This window comes from Zygotorulaspora mrakii, chromosome 7, assembly GCF_013402915.1.
Source record: "Zygotorulaspora mrakii chromosome 7, complete sequence".
Classification (NCBI taxonomy): domain Eukaryota; kingdom Fungi; phylum Ascomycota; class Saccharomycetes; order Saccharomycetales; family Saccharomycetaceae; genus Zygotorulaspora; species Zygotorulaspora mrakii.
Window position 1 is genome coordinate 174,294 of NC_050725.1, and position 18,558 is coordinate 192,851.

The following is an 18,558-nucleotide window of genomic DNA, read 5'->3' on the forward strand; positions in this document are numbered from 1 at the left end:
CAATGACTGGGATTTGTCCTCTGCCAAATATATTTTGTTTACACGTCAGTCCCCCAATAGCGCCTCGATTTTCACATCTATTATTTCAAGGCTGTCGTTCTCTGTGAGAAAGTGGCGGGCGAGATATTTGAAGGAGAAAAGTATAACGAAACAATGATGATTGAATTGAAAAGGGAAGATACCTCTCGTCAAGTAAAAGCTCTGTGTACTGCTAGCTACTCTAAAGTGTGTGAGGGTCCTGGTTAGGAGTTTTCGATTCGTTGAAGCACGTTTTTTGAAGGCCAATTGAGTGAAAGGGCCGAGACTCTTCTAATTGAATGCCCGTCAAATCATTAGAGTCGTACCTTTTTGAAAGAGGGCTTGTAGGCTCGTACCCCATCGAATACTTGAAGAATGCGGTGCTTGGAATTGATGTGAATCACTATGCATCCAGGTTGTTGACGAGTAAACGGGAACAATATTTGGACGCCATTGGTGGGTTCCCGACAAGCTTAAGGATGTACTTAGAGAGCGATTTGAAAGTTTTCAAAGAGTTTAATATAACGCCACTCTTTGTGTTCAATGGGAGTTTGGTCAGCACTCAGTTAGAGTCCTCTGGAATTTTGAGTGGGAACGCTGACGAGGCAAACGCTGTTACAGTGAACGCATCCGCTGTAAATTCACATAACTCTTCAATGAACTCTGCGAATCAGTTTACAAAGGAGAATAAAGAGTCAATCTTCATTCAGAGACACAAGGGTTGGACTCAATGGAACAATTTAGTGACAAGCAACAAGGACTCGTACATCGATCAGCCTATTCAACCTCAAGAGGCGTTTAGATACAATACTATCATTGAAACTAAGAGGTTTCTCTCTGATTTGATTGCATACTTCATTGACCATGATATACTCTATCAAGTGGCTCCTTATTGTTCATGGGCGCAACTGTCTTACCTTCTGACGAATGGTAATATTGACGCAATCTATGGTCCAACCGACTGCTTGATGTTGAATAATGTTCAGAAATTCATTCTCGGGATGGAGTTTCCAAACAAAGAATTCCGGTTCATCGATAAAGCTAGAGTTTTAAGAGAGTTTGGCTGCTCTCATGAAGAATTTGTGGACATTGCAATGGCTGTAGGAAATGACCTGCAGCCATTTACCTTACCGCCTTTACAAATTTATCCCGCTGTACAACTGTTTGAGTTCGCGTTAGAAATGGTCATCAGTACAGGCACAAATTTTTATGCTTATCAGCTTTCTAACCCGGTGAGAAATGAAAGTCTGGATTGTGTCGATAAATACAGAAAGGGAGTTTCTGCACTTCATTACATGCCTGTGCTGAAGGATACTGGTAAGGTCGAGATTTTCATAGAGCCAGAAACTGCGTCGAATGAGGGCGACTCTCCCAAACAATCCCAAACTTATTCGACCGGCAATGTGACTGACATTCCTGAAGACATTTCTTCACCAAGACCTATTCCCTCCGATGTGCACGACTTCATCGCTCAGCAGCTACCTTCTGAATATTACTTTTACAAATCATTGGGCCTCATTAGTGGAAAATTACTTGATACAATTTCAACTGGCATCTACCCTGAAGAACCACCGTTAGATCACGGATCTACAAATTCCTATAGAAAGCTGGTCAAGGATTCCGTAGAAGTCTTTAAAAATAATGAGATCAATCTATTAACTCAACCTATAAACAGATACTATCAAATAAAGCCGATTAAACAGGTAAAATGGTTTGCAAAAGATGATCCTGTCTCTATCACAAATAGAATGACTCCTTCCACTTTTGAGAAAATTAATCATTTAGTGGTCAAAACAGACCTAAAGGATAAGAGCTTCTCCATCTCAGAATTCATCAATTTAATTGAAAATTCAAAAGATTTAGCAGAAGATTTTATATCTGAAAAAGTCCTATTTCCAAACTCGGTTTCAGCAGATAAGAAGCTAAAAACTTCTTTTGACTTATTGTCCACAAGTTTTTTGAGGGATGCATACATCCTCGGATTCTTCGAGTACAACTTAAATAAAAAACTTTTAAAACCGACTGTCTGGGGCTCCATTTTACTTCAATTCAACAAATTATCAATTGATCCTGAATATCACGAAGCATTTTTTGTTCTGTTAGTTTTTTTCAAAATGAATGTGCTATCTCTGTCTGAGGACACTCAGCCACCTGCACCTTCCTCATTATCTCAAGCAACTCTACGTTCATATCCTCGGGAATCTTTGTACATCCTGGTAATAACACGTATTCTGACTTTGTTCCAAGTTGAGCAAAAACCAACTAACTATTATGGTCCAGTTGATAAAAAAACCTTAATTTTCAGAGACCATTTAGATTTTGTTAAAGAAAACCTGAAAGAACTCTTTGAGGCAGTCACTGTATCGTCATTGACCTCCGGGGAATTTGACCGTTTATCTATTGATAATTCTGGATGGCAAAAAAACATCGTGAGGAATCTTCCATTTAAGTTAAGCACTCCTAGCACTGTGATGGCGATGATGTGGGAATTCTTTCTTCAAAAATATCTACACAATGGAAATGCAAAAGCAGATGCTTTTTCTTTGGTGGTTACAGAATTTAGCACATTCAAATCTGTTCCTAATTTGAACGAGCAATTTATGAAGAGCCAAGACTTCTTGACACAATGCTCTGCTCTGTTGAATGCGCTAGCTGCCTCAAAGTTGATAAAAAGCGAAGATGCTTTTTTGTTTGCAAAAGCTGTTGAATATAGCGGAAAAGCGATTATGGACTGAGCTAAGTAAATATATGTAGAGATTCACTACGGGATCATGTTAGTAATGAATGGATTTTCTCCAGATAGAATGAATCTGAAAAGAGGCTATGGAACCGGCCAAATTGTCTCTTTGGCACCACAAAGGCGGCACGACAAACACAATGCCCCTTTCTTGGTCCCCGGTGAGCCGCAATAATTGACTAGCGAAACTGGTATATAGGAATACACGTAAATTCCCCTGTCTCGTAGAAATATTTGCTAATTTTTACTCTGTTTCGTGGTGGTCACTTGTAATTCCACTTTGCCTTCGATAGGAGCTTCAATATGTTCGGTTGGTTAGTTGGCTATCGATAGTACTTCAGCGCCCGCTATTTCGACTGTTATTGTTTGTAGCTGTTAGTTTCCTTCAAGTGATTCCTAGCCGTACACTTGAGAATCAGTCGATTCAAGACCTGATTCACATCCACTCTAATTTCCTATGACTCATCCGAACTAGAAAAAACAAATAAAAAGAGCCCATCAATTCTGCACATATGGCAGCTTTCCGTAAATCATAAGAATGCAAAAAGTTTCGAACGGTTCCGGGGTCAAAAATAGAACCTGATATTCCACTATCTATCTGATAGAATTTTTTGTTCTTGGTCCCTCCCTTTGAATCACGATATTCTTAGACAAAAGGCTTCTCAAATATGTACTCGTAGATGGTAACTGTACTAATTCCTCATTGCCATTTTCATCAAGTTCGTGAAGTTCAATTCCGGAAGACTGAGTGCCAGTGGAGTTAGGAATTTCTTCATTCAACTCTTTTTTCTTATCCATTACATTCATAACTTTCCTAAAGCGAATAAATAAAAGTTCACTTCTAGTCATCAAATCATTCCAGTCCATCGTACCATGTAGTCCATTGAAGTATTCTAGGACTTGATCGAATTGGTTCAAATTTTGAATTACTGGCTGACTGTTCTTTTGCAATATGGCTAACATGAAAAATAACTGAAACTGAGAGGAATAAAAGTCAGTAAGGAAAATTTCCCAAATTGAGCAAACTTCGTTAAATTCGAATTCTCTCTTAAACCAGACAAGTAGCATTCGGAAACAGAAAAAAAGATTTGAGGAATCACACTTATTCAAGTGCTCGCTGAGATTGGGGAGTAACAGCTGACAAAGTTCTGTCAATGCAATCATTTGATCTCGTATTCCGGATTGATCTCTTAAAAAGTTCCTCTCCATTCGGTCCATAAAATTTACAAAACACCAGAATGATAAAGCTTCATCTCTCACGATATAGTAAATGGGAGATAATAAGTCAGCCATGCCCTGCACGTAACCAAGATCCGGATTATAAAGGTTGTAACAAACTAAGATATTTCTTAGTGCCAATAGATGTGGATTCTTTAATTCCATACAATGTTCATCTCCATTCTCATCTGTTTCGGGTAGATTTCCTTGAGGGTCTGGGCACCTTCCATCTACAGTATTGAACTGATAAAGTGGTAAGTCACGATCGTTTCTCCTGACGTCTTTTTCTATCCTACACAGCTGGTCACGCCAATACTCTTCTTCAAATGGGTCTTCGTGCTCCACTCGAGTCAACCATTTGTTTTTATAGTCGTTTTCGTAAGAATCTTTCAAAGATGTAAGTTGTATTCGCTCATCTGCCGAAGAATCCCATGGATAAACATTTAGCAAAAATAGCCAAACTTCTTTTCGTGTATCAAAGTCCTGTACTCCGCCATGAAAAATGAAATCCTTGACTTCATTTACAGTCAGCGACAACCTGCCCTGTGAGTCAAAAAACGATTCCCATTTCTGTTGAGTGACAGGAAATTTCCTTTCCAACGCTGTGCTCAATTCTTCTTCAGTGAATTGGACATCCGACTTGCTATCGAAATTAAGTTCAGTGATAAGTAGCTTACGATAAAAACTATCAATTTCATGATTTTTCTGGTACATATCAGCTTGCTGCTTTACTCCTAGGGCCCATTTGGCAAGATAAACCCTTGCAGAATCAAAGTCATCCTGAACCTCCTGAACTCTTGGATTTTCCAACATTTTTCTAACATATGGATTATCACTATTCCGTTCAGCAAGCTTAACCAATGGATGCTGTTTAACCAAGCCTCCAACAAAGGTTCCAGTTTTAGATGTTGCATCTGCGATAGCGGACATTACACCCCACTTAGCAGATTCTAGCCTATCCCACCAAGATGATTTACTCTTATCTAACTCATCCCTCGACAAATTCACCTTCTTTTCTAGCTGCTGGGGTGAAAAGTTTCTCAAATCATCCAAGGTAGCATTAACAAGCCACATTGTCGGCTCAACATGCGTTTTCTGCAAATCAACTAATTTTCTAATAGCATTTCTGAAGTCGATTCCACCCCAGTAAATTTCACCAGAGTCTGAGAAAGGAGTAAAACTCTTATTTAGTCTTTTGGTTCTTTCTTTGCTCGAAGGGCATATATCGTCATGAAAAAATAGCACCGGCATGGTATCATCCTCTTCAGGTGACCGGGAATGCAGAATTATGGATCCATGCCACCAGCCATTTGGACTTGGTTGTCTGAACTCTAGCGAGTATAGGCAACGTAGTGTAATTGAAAATGACCATGGCATCCCCACCGCCTCAATCAGTATGGAAGAGTCCATTTTGGAAGAGCCCAGATTTCCTTCACTACCACCGAATCTTACATCTGCAGCATTAAGAAAGTTCGCCTGCTTCCTGTTCAATCCACTTTCAGGAATCCACGTCAAAACTGATTCTTGCTTGGAAAGATCATCCTTACTTGTAATGATTAGAAACCCTGAAACATTGTCACCAGCCTGCTTAGTAGGATGAATGAAGGTTTTAGCTTTGCAGAATAACAGCTTGGTAGACATGGCACCTATACTCCAGCACTAGTTATAGGTGATTCAGATTGCCACTCTGCTATAAATGTCTATTATTATGGCATCTCTTATTATCCCTTTTTATATGTAGGCGCATCGCAAAGAAAGGATCGTTCTTGAAATTTTGCAAAGCTATGAAACTTTGAAAGGTGACCAGTAAGCAGATTAAACGATAGCAAATAAGACTTGAATTGCGGGTGATTGCACAATCATGAATAGTGATCTGAGCGATGTAATGTCAGATGAGGGCTCGGATATTTCTGAGCCTAGAAGTGAGGGTGAAGATGACGTGGCGTATAACGATGATGATGACGATGAAGAATATGTTGAACCACCCGAATACAAGTCAAGCGAAATCAAAAGTGGTCAGCGAATGAAATCTAAAGCTAAGCCCAGATCCTATAATGTGTCAGGAAATAATCGAACAAGGAAAAGAGAGCAAGATCAAGCGTCATTTGTCGACGAAGAAGACGTGATTCGTCCCAAGAGAAGACATGTTATAGCTGCTACAATATCTGCGGATGATGAAGAATTAGAAGCAGACGAGATGTCTCTTGACGAGGAACTAGACGATGATGTTGAAGGGGAAAGAGATGACAACATTGGTACTGGAGTGTCAAAAGCTCAGAGCGAGGAACTTGAAGTAGAGACACCAGAGGAGGATATTGCTGGAACGGATACAATGCCGGAGGATGGAGATAAAGAGGACACAACAGAGCTGCTGAAGCCTACAAGAAGTAAGATGTTACTGAATCTTCTAGGTGATGGAAGCTCTAGGAAAAGTCTCACAGAGGAGGAAAGTCAATTGCGCAGGGCAGAAAATGCCCGCAAACGTAAGAATCTCAGTGAGAAGAGATCCGAGGAAGAGAAACAAGAAACTATCAACAAGTTATTGAGGAGACGTGCTGGTAAGTCAAGAAGTCATATTCCAAACGATGATGAAGATGTTGGGAATGACGCAGCTCCATTCAGCAAACCAAGGCGACCATACAATTCCTTTGGGCATTCTAGGACAATAAGACAGTACAATACAGACTTATACTGTGCTGTTGAACCGTCAAATGATGGCTAAAATTGATGAGGCAATCATAGTTTATCGGCATAGTTTAGCGAGATTTGCTCCCTCAATAATGTTCGTGGAAAGAGCACAGCACAGTACAGTGCGAATTTTGCCAAAAAAAGAGGCCAGTCTTTGCTTAAGGAGCCTGTGGGGTTGAAACTCTATGTTCTGTATGCATTGATACCAGTCGGAAGTAAGTTGCGATCGTAAACAGAGCCGAGTGTGATCTCTGTGGCAACGCTGAGCAAAATGGGGTGTTCAACACTTTTCGTGTTGTTACCGAATCTCAAACGCAATAAAGAATCATCAACCACACATCATTATAGATATACTCTTCATATAACGTGCCTAGCTAGATGTAATGCAAAGAAGACGATGCCCAATGCGAATCACTTGAAGTTATATGAGGAGTGCAAGTTTTCATAGTCTTTGTGAGGATCGTTGTAAGACTTACAGTACAGTCCAATTGTACATTACACGCTTGCCTCTGTACCTCTGGGAAACAGTACACTATTTGAACACTTAGTGGATGGAAGTCTGCTCTATGCAAGCCGCCATTAGAGTTTATTCAAGTCATAACATGCGTAGATTGTGATTCATATCTAATGATATGACAATTGCTGCAAAAGGATTGTGATGGTAGTTTCAATCGATCTTTTGCAGGTTTCAAGAACTCTTTGAACTTTGAGGCGAGCCAAATGCTAATAATCATGCATTACTGACCTCATTGATAAAATTACACACCTTGTCTAGATATCCACTGCTACGCCTCATTACTCTGCTAGGAATGTCGGCTGATATTGCAGCAGCACATTGCACCCATATATCTACTGTTGATGAACCGTAGTCTGTCTTTGTATAATGAGTACGCCTTCAAAATTCTCAATTCATTTATAAAACAAATTGGCACTCTTCTTGAGCAAATATATCTTTTACAGCAGTACCGCTTTCTTTTCGTCCATCATGTAGGGTATATTATGTATCTTACTTTTGTCGGGTTTCTTTTGAGCGAAAGTTGAAGCCTCAGGACACACAAGAAATCTGCTGGTGGCATTAGATTCTATATATCAATCGGAAAGGTGTTGAACTTCAGTGATTAGTACAGTAGTCCATTGGAACGTTGCATTAGAATGGATTGGAGTGGAAGTGTTGAGAAAACAGGAGAAGCGGGGCAACCTGCGCCAAATAAACAGAACATAAAGGAAACAGTGAATAATCCGATTGAATCGAGTAATTCGCAGAAGAGAACGTCACAACCTCATACGTATCAGAGACAAGCGCCTATGGCAACAGCGTCCCAGTCGCCAATCTATCCTTATATGCAGCAACAAGCGTTACAAGGATTAATGCAGGGTCCAAATCAATTTATGGTGGGCATACCGGCGGGTGCACTTTACGGAGGCATGCCATTCAATCCTATGGGAATGGCCAGTGTTATACAGCCGCAAGTGCAACAGTCTCAGCAACACAAAGGAACACATGCTTCACGTGCTCAGGCGCAAACTCCATCTGATCCAAATCCCGCACATTACAGTTTTCAGCAAACACCAGGGCCACACTCAGGTGTTGCAAATACTTTTGCAATCAATCCTAATGGGCAGTCATACGTTGCTACAGGTGGCGCTGGACCCATCAGTTCATCTGAGACCCCAACAGATCCTAGATTTGCGATTCCATTCCCTATACCGGCATACAGTGGAAATACACAGAGATCACCATCTATGAATGCCACAGACGAGTCGACTGAGAACGTCGATCATACTTTCGAAAGAGAAGGTTTGAATGAAGAAAAATACAAAGAAGAAGAAGCACTGCGGCAACCCCCAATTCATAACATTAGGTTTCAATACCTAAGAAAATACAGAGCAGATCAAGCGATTCTCAAGGTACATAAAATACTAAATGAAATGAACACCTCTGGCGGCAAAGTGAAAGATCCTCTGTTTTGGAAAGAGCGACTAGATGTATACTTTCTACCATCAGCAAGTGTACGATATACGGCAAAACATTCGAATGATGTAAGGTGTTTCGACATGTCAGCTTCGATGATACCTTTGATTTGGGCTAAGATAGGGGCGTGTGGATTAGTCAAAATTGATCTGGTTGCACCCCATTTAAGAGCTCAGACGTTAAGTAATGGCTGCATTTTATTTCATTCTCCCAATACAACATGTTCGTACCATTATCCTGATGGCAGTTATATGACACATTTCATACAAATGAAGGGTATATTTGAACCTGGTTTGAGAATAAAGTGGTTAGAACTATGTGCATATAACTTTGTTCCCGGAGTAGAGTGGCAGTCTCTGGAGAAGGTGTTGAGTGACAAGGAGATAAGTTCACGAATATTTGAAAGACTTCAAAGTGATGATGATAATACCACGAGCAAGACTCACGGTGATAAAAACGACGCTGAAGTACCAGAGCTGAGTTCAATTCAAGAGCTGCGATCTAATTTTTCAGTGTTCAAAGGCCCTTCAAACGTCGGAACCTTCGAAGAACTTGTGAGATTTTTGCAAATAAGCGATATAATGTCTGCATTGTCAGATCTTATTGTATATCAAAAGAAGAATGAGATGAAAAGCCCGATTGATGCACTTTCCTCCTACATCGATGTTTCTGTAAACGGATATACTCCACACAGCGTACCGAACGGCAGTCATGACACTAGCTTGAGAAAAACCTTTAGCGAAAATGCTGCTACAACTAGCGGAATCACCAAAAATGGTTCGAGAGCTGAAAAGCAAGCTTCCCCGATATATGACGATCCCATAACTTTTAAAGTCGCAAGCGTGTCTCCTGGATGCTCCCCGCGTGATACAATGAAACCAAATGCCACTGAAAGGCCTGAAACGCTAAAGAGAAAAAAATCGAATAAAAATGCCTACTGGCCTGCTCGAGATTATTCTGGATCGTCGACTCCTACATTTGATTGTGGTGACTGTGGTATTCCAGGAACAAAGAAAATAAAATTCTAGCTTTTCTTTTACCAGCATTTCACTTGAAAGAGATTTAATATAAACATTTTTAAGACTAGGATTATTTTTATATTAGCCACGATTTGAAGCTTCATCTAGAAGCGACTATTTACAACCTTTTTTGGTCTTAGCATTTTTTGATTTCTCAATTGATCGTAGTATATAGACAGACGCTTTTTCGGCCTTGCTTCATCACAGGAGATTCAAGTCATCCTACGTAACCGGCAAAGTGAAGGCATATATGAATGGACTAGAAGTGCTTTCGGATTCCCTTGAATGGCCCCATGAATCTGAAATCGTTCGGAAACGTCCGAAGAATTATACGTTGGTCTACATCAGCAAAGTCTTCTACAACACGGGAAGTATCCTTCTTACGGTGTTTCTAATTATAAAGTCGATTATATTACCTTCTTTGACCTCGAATTATAAACAAAGAGAAGTTTTGTCAGTGTCAACCATTGTAGGATTAAGGAAACTCATCTCTTCGCTACAAAAGAGATTGAAATTCACCCCAGTCTCAGCACTAGGCTTCAACGAGCAAAATGGGACGATTGAAAGGTCTACGCAGACTACAGACGACACCAGTGATATTATACATAACGAGATGACTCGCTGGAAGAGTTTGAACGAGGCACTCCAAGACGCCACCGATCATCTACAGCATTTTAATACCGCGCTTAAACCATCAACTTTTATGAACAGTTTTAGTTTCCAAACCAAACTTGTTGCAGACCAGCTTCAACAGGATAGGTCTTCAGATCAGGAAAGTGACCTTTGCAACAAGGCAGTTACATCAATCAGAGGTGTTAAAGGATGGTTTGTTAATGGCAGAATAGCTTGAGAAGCTTTTATATATTTTTATAAGTATTTACAGGTTTACTTACAGGGTGATGATTTGAAAGGTGAATCATTTGTTTTGTCGCAGCGAATCTTTTAAGAGAAACAGCTTACCCTTGTTTCTTGGAGCTGCGGCTTTGTCGGTTTTGGGCAATTTCTTTGTCGCATCTCTTGGCTTGATGTTCCTTAGCACAAAGTCCGGTGAGCTGCGCGCTGAACTTATGCTTATCCGCTTCGGTAGTGGTAAGTTCTGAAATAATGGTGACTGTTCTGAACTTTGTTCGTACATTTCCTTGATTCGCACACCTCTTCGTTTCCATCTTTCATGTAAGCGAATCGATTCCCGTTCACTGGGTTGCCATTTAGACTTCAACACCCTTCTGATCGCCTCTGGGGATACCTTGTATCTGGCACTTAGCTCACGAGCAGTTATCTGAGGAAATTGGTTCTTTAATAGCCGCATACTTTCCATTTCTTCTCGGGAGACTTTTTTCGATGGATTCCATTTTTCACCTTTGAATTTTCGCTTCAATGCCAACACCTGCTTCTGCCAAGTTGGCTTATCTCTATCATCTTTATTTTCCCGTATATTAGGTTTATCAGATGAGTTCATGAGCTTCACAACCTCTTTCGCTGATTTGATTTTGAGATTTTTACTTTGTCCCAACACTCCAGATGTGTGAAACAAAGACCTGCAAATTTTTATCACCGTCATCCTTCCAGATCTCATGGGTACATTGCTATATACAATTGGGGCGATATGAAGGAATTGCTGAGCACGCGACCCATTGGATGTATCTCATTTAAGATATCTTGCAAAGTGTATAGCTCTGTCCTGTGCATTTGTCAAATTTCATCATCTCGATACAGTAGTATTTAATCGCACTAAACGGCGCATGCCATAGCGGCCTCCATATATTAAACAAATAATGAAGGTAAAGAAGTGGGCATAGCACTTTTTGTAGTTGGTTGAAGAACCGGTGACAGAGTGAAATTACATCCTGTGCAAACTTGGAAGGTCCGTTTTGCACCTGTGAACACTAGTAAGCGTCTGTTATCTCCAGGATCTGTTGTGATTTGTTACACCTTGAAATATTGTTTTGGTTATTATGAATATTTTAAAGAAATTCATGGAATCTAGCCAAAAGCAGGAGCTGATGATGCTTTCCTCGGGACAATTTCTCTTGTTACGTTCAGAAAAGTCACCCAAATCATCAGTCGAGTGCATCTATAATGACGCGACATTGAGTATTCGAGAAGTCGGTCAATATGCATTTGAATTGCTGGTGAAGAAGAATGCTGATGAAGCCGAAGTTTTCAATGGAGATGGCTCAGATGACTACTCTGATGATGCAGTAAGCATTCTTTCGACGCAATCCAAGAAGAAAGAAGAAGAATGGGCATTTCCGATAACAGAAGAAATTGGTCTTCATAAAGAATGGAGTAAACAAGGGGATATGGCGTTTGTCTGGGAAAATACCATTGGAGACGAGACAGATGAAAAAGTTCAATTTATCACTACACCCGATATGTCATTGAATGATATTGATAAATTTTTGGACATCGTGTATCGTTGTGAATATGAGGCGGAATACAAAGAAACCGCATCCAACGCCACTCAGAAGGAGTTGGATGTAATTGCTGCAAGATCTGAGAAATTCAAACAAGAAACGGGGGGTGACTCTGAAGAGTTTGTAGAAAAACTGCAGGCCTTGAAAGTGGATGATTCATCTTCCGATGAGAGAGATTCTGATGATTTTGAAGATGCAAAAGAGAGTCCAGAAGATAGCAAAATGATGAAGAAAGGAAACAGTAAGAATCCAATTAGGGCTCCAAAAGGAAAACAGTTGTTTATGATGGTTTGCAAACTGTCACTTTTCGATCCTGTACAAGAGCAGTTTTGCCTTCAAGATGAAAAAGTCAGAGCGGCTGTCATTGAGACTGGAAAATACGAATATTGGTTAACTATTGAGGGAAATTCAAGTAGGCTGGGAACGGATATAGTACCAAATATAAATCCCACATTTAACTTTGAAGAATCTGCCTTTATTTTCAACTATGACATGGGCGGTGTAACGTTATCATATATGCTGCAATTCGCTAATAAGATGGACTGTCGGAGCTGTCAAATTATTATCTCAAAGTGTCTGTGGATGTCACTGAATAAAAAATCTTGGGACAAAGTCCCGATTGATGAGAGAAACTACATTCTGCACTTTTCAACCGCGGTAGAAAGAGACTTGGATGCAATTATCTCAGATAACGATAGCAAGCAAGAAGAATCGTCCGAAGAGGAACCATCAGATGAAGAGGAGAATCATGAATATTCAAAAAGCATTCTCTCTTCAGAGAGTTTTAAGGAGACGGCTCAACAGAGGACATCATCTGCTGGAAACAGATCGCTTACTGTTGCTTACAAGAATAACAGATCTTACGTGGTAAGGGATGACAAGATCGGTATTTTCAAAACGGATGAAGAAGACATTGATTTTGTCGCAACAATAAAAGATCTATCCGATTTACAAGGAAAAAGGATAGATCCCATCAATCCTATGCTTTATATGGAAGATAGAAGTTTGATTGTTCAAGACTCGGGTAATAGCAAGAAGATTTTCAAGATGGACATAGAAAGAGGCAAGGTCATAGAAGAGTGGGGTACTGGCGACAGAAATGTAATAAAAGTTGGTCCCACGAAAAAGTTTGATCAACTAACTGAGGAGCAAACTGTTTTAGCTATTTCGGAAAATGGGCTATTTCAGATTGACCCAAGACTCAATAGCAAGGATAAGGTGGCTCTAGAGAAATCCAAAGAGTATGCAACGAAATGTAACTTTAGCTCCATTGGAACAACTGGAAGTGGATATATTGCCGTTGGTTCCGAGAAGGGTGACATTAGATTATATGATAGACTTGGTATAAGGGCCAAGACTGCCATTCCATCCCTTGGAAAGCCAATTAAACATATCATCGTTTCAGCAAATGGAAGATGGCTATTGTGCACATGTGACACATCGCTTTTGCTGATAGACTTGACCATCAAGACAGGTAAGAATGCCGATAGTCTAGGATTTTTGAAATCTTTTCCTAAAGATGAGAATGTAAAAACGTACATTCTTAACATCAGCCCCGAGCATGCCAGTTACATAGTAACGTCTACCAAAAAACCAATCAAGTTTACAAAGGCCTCATTCAATATAGGTCTTGGCGAAGAAGAACAAACGATTGTTACATCAAGTGGACCATTTTCCGTATCTTGGTCACTAAAAAAGATTCTGAAGGGCGACAGAAAACCTTACATCATGAAAAGATATGATGCAAATGTCATTGAAAATAATTTCGAATTTGGCACTGATAAGAACATTATTGTTGCCTTGAAAGATGACGTTGCTGTGACCAAAATAAAGTCCTTCCAAAGCCCCAATAAAAAATTGATGGCTTCTGACCTCAGTTTTTTTTTGAAAGATGAGGCGGATGAAGAGAAATGAAGAAAAGCCCACTATGTACTATCAATAGGTGATTTTTAAACCATATGTATTAATGTTTAATGAAGTTGTTGCACTGTCCTGCAATGCTTAAACTAGCAGCTACTTGAAGAATTTTTCTGCTTGTCTTTTGAAACCAAGCGTGGCTCTTATTTCATCCCAAAACAAGATTTTAAAGGCTTTGAATTTATGAACTCTTGTGGGCTTATACAAATATTGAAATGCTGTGATCTTCTCCTGGTGGGTCAGATCTGGGATACTGTTTACTTTTCGATAGATCTTACGCACAAAGGATTGGAAACGCACATTGTTGATAAGCTTCAAATAAAGCAGCTCCTCCAAACTTCGTGGTGCTCCCCGCATTTTGATCAAATGGATGCTAGCTCACCTTCAGGAGAGATATAATGGTTATTGTTGTACGCCTTTTCCCTTGTGTGCGTGTTATTTTTTTATTGGAAACGGAAATTTTACATAGTTTTTGAAAACAGATATTGGACATCAAAAACTTCGTGGTTTCTTCAAATAAAGCAAAGTGAGTGGCATTGAACAAGTACACATCAGTCCAGTTGATCAACTCTTAGAATTGAAATCAAGAATTGACAATGATTGATGACGAACAACTAAATAAGCTGGCTATTGGGTTTGCCCTGTTGATGATGATACTAATTGTGATATATCAAGCCATAAGTTCCTCAACAGTCGACAAACGCAGAGCTTAGTACCAAACAATTGAGGCAAACCTAAACAAATTGCACCTGCAATATACACAACTTCATATTATTGAAATGCATTCAAAATGTTACAAATCGTATATATATTAGATTTATTGTATATTAGATTTGAATCAATGAAGGGTATTTGTATAATAGCATAGAGTCATGGAAAATGGATTCGAGTGTTTAGTTTTATACTATTATATGTCAATTAAAAATGCTCCTCACCCAGTATTTGTTTCGCACAGGTGACGACAATATGCATGGCCTCAGTAATATCGGTGAAAGCTCTTGCGAAAGCCACACCATGAATTTCTGTCCATCTAACCCTTTCATAGTTCTCAATATCACCGCTGCGGGTCATACTAATATCTTTGGAGGCACCTTCAAAATCAAATTTTTTATTGAGACCAGAGCGATGTGAAATCTCCAGTTGAGCTTTTCGTTGCTCGAATTCTGACAGAAAGTCGTATAATTTTTTCCTGGAAAGAACTGGATTTGGTAGATATATTGGGATTTTATTTTTGGATCTAAAACAATTGGATAGAATGTAGAAGATAAATATCACTGATGAAACACTATCCCTTCTTAAGGATAATAATGCCCTGGTAGTATCGTTGTCAAGATCTTGATCCCAAACTTCAAAGAAAGAACCAGAAACTCTCGCTTCGATGACCTTTTCGAGCAAAAACTCACATGCATCCAAGAGATGCTCATATTTAGACGGTGAAAAATTTGAGATAAAAACGGGCTCCTGCTTTGCCCTTGTCAAAAGTTCTCTGACAGCAAGCATACTTTGGGTTAATCTTACCTCCCTTATATGTGATAAGGCCAAGGTTAATTCGGTTGGAGAGTCATTAGCATCACGATATAAGTATCTGTCTGTCACAGCCTGGTAAGATTGGCTAATATGTGCTAGTAGGGAAGACACAGAGAAGCGCAGTTCAGAGCGGGCCTTAAATGACCATACCACCCAGTTGATTGGAACAGATAACAGCATTGCAACAATAAAGGAAAGCCCCGTCACCCAGGTGTTTTTCCAAATTTCAGCTGTGTTAAGGGAACCTTCACCCTTTGAATAGGGTTCCAACGCAATGACGGTGTAACATATCAATGCAATAAAGCTTCCCTTTGTATTATTGTAAACCAAAAAGTTGAAGGCAAATATGAAAAGAATTATACCTCCAAACGTGCAAATGACATACGGACTACCAAAGTGTCTGGCTTGATTAGCTGCCCATCCCCAAAAAATACCAATCAAAGCAAAACTAAATCTCCTTGCCAATGCAGCCCACTTGCCAGAAAACTTTCTGTGAGCTAAAAAATAAAACATCATTGGTGCCCACCAACATTGGTATGAATCATACCAATTGTAGGACTGTGGCAGCCACCCTGGGAGACACAAAAAGATTATTACAAATAAAACTTTGATTGTCCATTTCATCTCAGGTCCAACTAATGCGGAACTTAATTTCCACAATTTGTAACGCCAAGGATTTTGGGTAGTATGAAAGTTGAAATCATTATGATCGATGGCGCGCAACGAAGTTTGACCGTTTTTACTTGCTTGTCTGCTGTACTTATGCCTAGAAGTATAGGCATTATAGGACCGCTCAAATATATCATCCACATCCCTCTTGGTTTCGAAGTAGTGTAAAACGTTTCCAGCTCCCTCATCAAGTGCACATTGTTTTGGTAATCGAATTGATGCCCTAGAAAGAGGGTAGTGCTGAGGAACAATATGCCAATGTAATTCTGTACCTAGCTCATAACAGCAGTGAGATGCTTCGATCATGTGCTTAGCTGCATTCCTTAAATATCTCAAAAATAAAAATATGTCAACAAAGTCTGCATTCGTCAACATGTCTTTACCAAAAAAACTTGATTTTGTAAAATTTTTGTAGCATACATCAAGCTTGTAAATTTTCCTTTTGAGACGTGTTTTAGAGCGGTTCAATAAGTTATCTAGCGCATCTAAGTCTATCTTTCCAGATTTCGTAGTTTTATATTTTGATAGAGTTGATGACATATTCTCCAACATAATGACCATTTCAAGCATTAATCCAAAGATGGGAGCTGAAAATGTTGATCTTAGAACACTCAAATATATTTCATCGTTAAGTGAAGAGCCATAAGGAAGGGATATGCCATTTCTTGTGAAGGGAGTGGACGCGCCAGAAACATTTGACGGAGTTATATCACCGGTAGTAAAATTGCTTTCTGGATCTCCACTGGCTTCACGAAACTTCTTTTGCTCAACAAGGTCATACAGTCTATCTAATTCGGCTCTGTTCAAAAGTCTTTGACTAAGTGGCAAAATACGTAAAGGACTCATCAGTGTCGTCAAAGAATTTCTAAAATTCTTCAATTTGGACTTATCATATCTCGATAAAGTCCATTGGTTTGCAAACTCTCTATAACCTTCTGATAGACCCACATTCAAGGATTTTATCATTGATTTCTGCAATAAATGAAGTTTTTCTTCATCAAATGCTTCGTCCTTGTTAACTAATGCCGCCAGAAAGTTCCGCATATTTGCAATGGCATTTGAGTAGTGCTCAATGAGTTCTGTATTACCACTACGTGGAGATACGAGTACACAAATAAGCAATGATAATAAAATACCGAAAAGGTAAGATATGCCAAAGTCCCAAAATGTTGTCCATCTTAATTCATCTCTCGAAGAAACCAGACTGACATTATGCAGGAAAATAATCGCGACATTAAAAGATAAGGAGATGTACAGTATCCTCTGATACAGTTCTTTCAACCATATTGAAAACAGCAAAGCGATCACCAAGCTGCCGAATAGAACGCCTCCTTGATGAGATGCTGTAACTTTTGTAGCAACTGATACATACCACGCCAAAGCAGACCAACCTAATCCTAAAGAAGCACCCAATACAGATGCAATGGTCATTTCTAATTGTACACCGACTGTCCTTACGGGATGATGGATAAGAACAGCAATCGGGAGAAAGTATCGATACTGGTGACCAACCCAATTACCTGACCGATGAATCACACAAATGACTAGTGCAATAAAGTATGCAATGAAATATTTAAAGATAGGAAGAGCATTGGAAAAGAAGTCATTCTGCAAATTCTTGGCATAACTCAGAAAATTTCCAGATGTGTTTTCAGATTTTTTTGTGCCTATCAATTGTTCATCTTCTTCCTTATCGGAATTCAGTCTCTCCGCCTTGGTAAAGACAGCATCGAAAAATCCATCTCTTAACTCTTCTATATTAAAATCCTCGAGCTCTTCCCACTTCTTCTCTTTTGCAGAATTGCCCAGTCTAAGTCTGGAAAGAGATACTCTTGAAACTGGAGAGGAAAACACTTGCGATCCTTTTGTGGAACCTTTCAAGTTTGCATTTCCTATGCCATTGCCAGGCCCCATCCCACGTAGACTGGCATAAGACGCATGAGAGTAAGAGCCTTTAGAAATTCCTGAATCTAGATTCCTCGGTCTAGAATCTGATAAGCTCTCTAGACTCATTTCTTATAAGTGCTTTAGTTTCAAAAAAATATCTTTCAAATGAACTCGATATATTTTGTAAGCATAGCAAGTCCTTAGAAGCCACGAGCAACAATGGGACCTCACGAAAGAATTTCTAGAAATCTCGATAACACCAATCTGCCTTCTTGCAGACAGATACAACGAGATGGAATATTTGTGGGCATCGAGTTTTTCATTATCAGCTGATTTTTTAAAGGTATCCTAAATCGGCTGCAATGCTTTTTGTTACCCTGTTACGTTTGTACAAATGCACAGAGAAGGGGTTAGCTCAACTCTCCAAATGGTCATTGTATTCAGCCCATACGCTATTACAGAGCATGTCATGCTGCCACAGCTCCAATT

The 18,558-nt window shown here is 39.6% G+C and overlaps 10 protein-coding genes across 10 annotated transcripts; 6 read left to right on the forward strand and 4 right to left on the reverse strand.

Moving 5' to 3' along the window:
* Positions 1-317: 317 nt before the first annotated feature.
* MKT1 (Mkt1p) lies at positions 318-2,753 on the forward strand (the record flags this gene model as incomplete). The annotated part of the gene is made up of 1 exon (XM_037290047.1): positions 318-2,753. The coding sequence occupies one exon, from the start codon at positions 318-320 to the stop codon at positions 2,751-2,753; it is 2,436 nt and encodes an 811-aa protein (XP_037145942.1).
* A 596-nt stretch (positions 2,754-3,349) lies between these two features.
* On the reverse strand, positions 3,350-5,614 carry GYP7 (GTPase-activating protein GYP7; the record flags this gene model as incomplete). Its single annotated transcript, XM_037290048.1, has 1 exon — positions 3,350-5,614. The coding sequence occupies one exon, from the start codon at positions 5,612-5,614 to the stop codon at positions 3,350-3,352; it is 2,265 nt and encodes a 754-aa protein (XP_037145943.1).
* Positions 5,615-5,834: 220 nt separating this feature from the next.
* IES2 (Ies2p) lies at positions 5,835-6,695 on the forward strand (the record flags this gene model as incomplete). The annotated part of the gene is made up of 1 exon (XM_037290049.1): positions 5,835-6,695. One exon carries the CDS (start codon positions 5,835-5,837, stop codon positions 6,693-6,695), a length of 861 nt encoding a protein of 286 aa, XP_037145944.1.
* Positions 6,696-7,813: 1,118 nt separating this feature from the next.
* Positions 7,814-9,661, forward strand: MFG1 (Mfg1p; the record flags this gene model as incomplete). The annotated part of the gene is made up of 1 exon (XM_037290050.1): positions 7,814-9,661. One exon carries the CDS (start codon positions 7,814-7,816, stop codon positions 9,659-9,661), a length of 1,848 nt encoding a protein of 615 aa, XP_037145945.1.
* Positions 9,662-9,902: 241 nt separating this feature from the next.
* On the forward strand, positions 9,903-10,502 carry PEX17 (Pex17p; the record flags this gene model as incomplete). The annotated part of the gene is made up of 1 exon (XM_037290051.1): positions 9,903-10,502. The coding sequence occupies one exon, from the start codon at positions 9,903-9,905 to the stop codon at positions 10,500-10,502; it is 600 nt and encodes a 199-aa protein (XP_037145946.1).
* A 66-nt stretch (positions 10,503-10,568) lies between these two features.
* On the reverse strand, positions 10,569-11,228 carry RRG9 (mitochondrial ribosome assembly protein RRG9; the record flags this gene model as incomplete). Its single annotated transcript, XM_037290052.1, has 1 exon — positions 10,569-11,228. One exon carries the CDS (start codon positions 11,226-11,228, stop codon positions 10,569-10,571), a length of 660 nt encoding a protein of 219 aa, XP_037145947.1.
* A 379-nt stretch (positions 11,229-11,607) lies between these two features.
* On the forward strand, positions 11,608-13,983 carry VID27 (Vid27p; the record flags this gene model as incomplete). Its single annotated transcript, XM_037290053.1, has 1 exon — positions 11,608-13,983. The coding sequence occupies one exon, from the start codon at positions 11,608-11,610 to the stop codon at positions 13,981-13,983; it is 2,376 nt and encodes a 791-aa protein (XP_037145948.1).
* A 99-nt stretch (positions 13,984-14,082) lies between these two features.
* MRX7 (Mrx7p) lies at positions 14,083-14,343 on the reverse strand (the record flags this gene model as incomplete). The annotated part of the gene is made up of 1 exon (XM_037290054.1): positions 14,083-14,343. The coding sequence occupies one exon, from the start codon at positions 14,341-14,343 to the stop codon at positions 14,083-14,085; it is 261 nt and encodes an 86-aa protein (XP_037145949.1).
* A 239-nt stretch (positions 14,344-14,582) lies between these two features.
* Positions 14,583-14,699, forward strand: OST4 (olichyl-diphosphooligosaccharide--protein glycotransferase OST4; the record flags this gene model as incomplete). The annotated part of the gene is made up of 1 exon (XM_037290055.1): positions 14,583-14,699. The coding sequence occupies one exon, from the start codon at positions 14,583-14,585 to the stop codon at positions 14,697-14,699; it is 117 nt and encodes a 38-aa protein (XP_037145950.1).
* A 205-nt stretch (positions 14,700-14,904) lies between these two features.
* BRE4 (Bre4p) lies at positions 14,905-18,195 on the reverse strand (the record flags this gene model as incomplete). Its single annotated transcript, XM_037290056.1, has 1 exon — positions 14,905-18,195. One exon carries the CDS (start codon positions 18,193-18,195, stop codon positions 14,905-14,907), a length of 3,291 nt encoding a protein of 1,096 aa, XP_037145951.1.
* Positions 18,196-18,558: the final 363 nt, after the last annotated feature.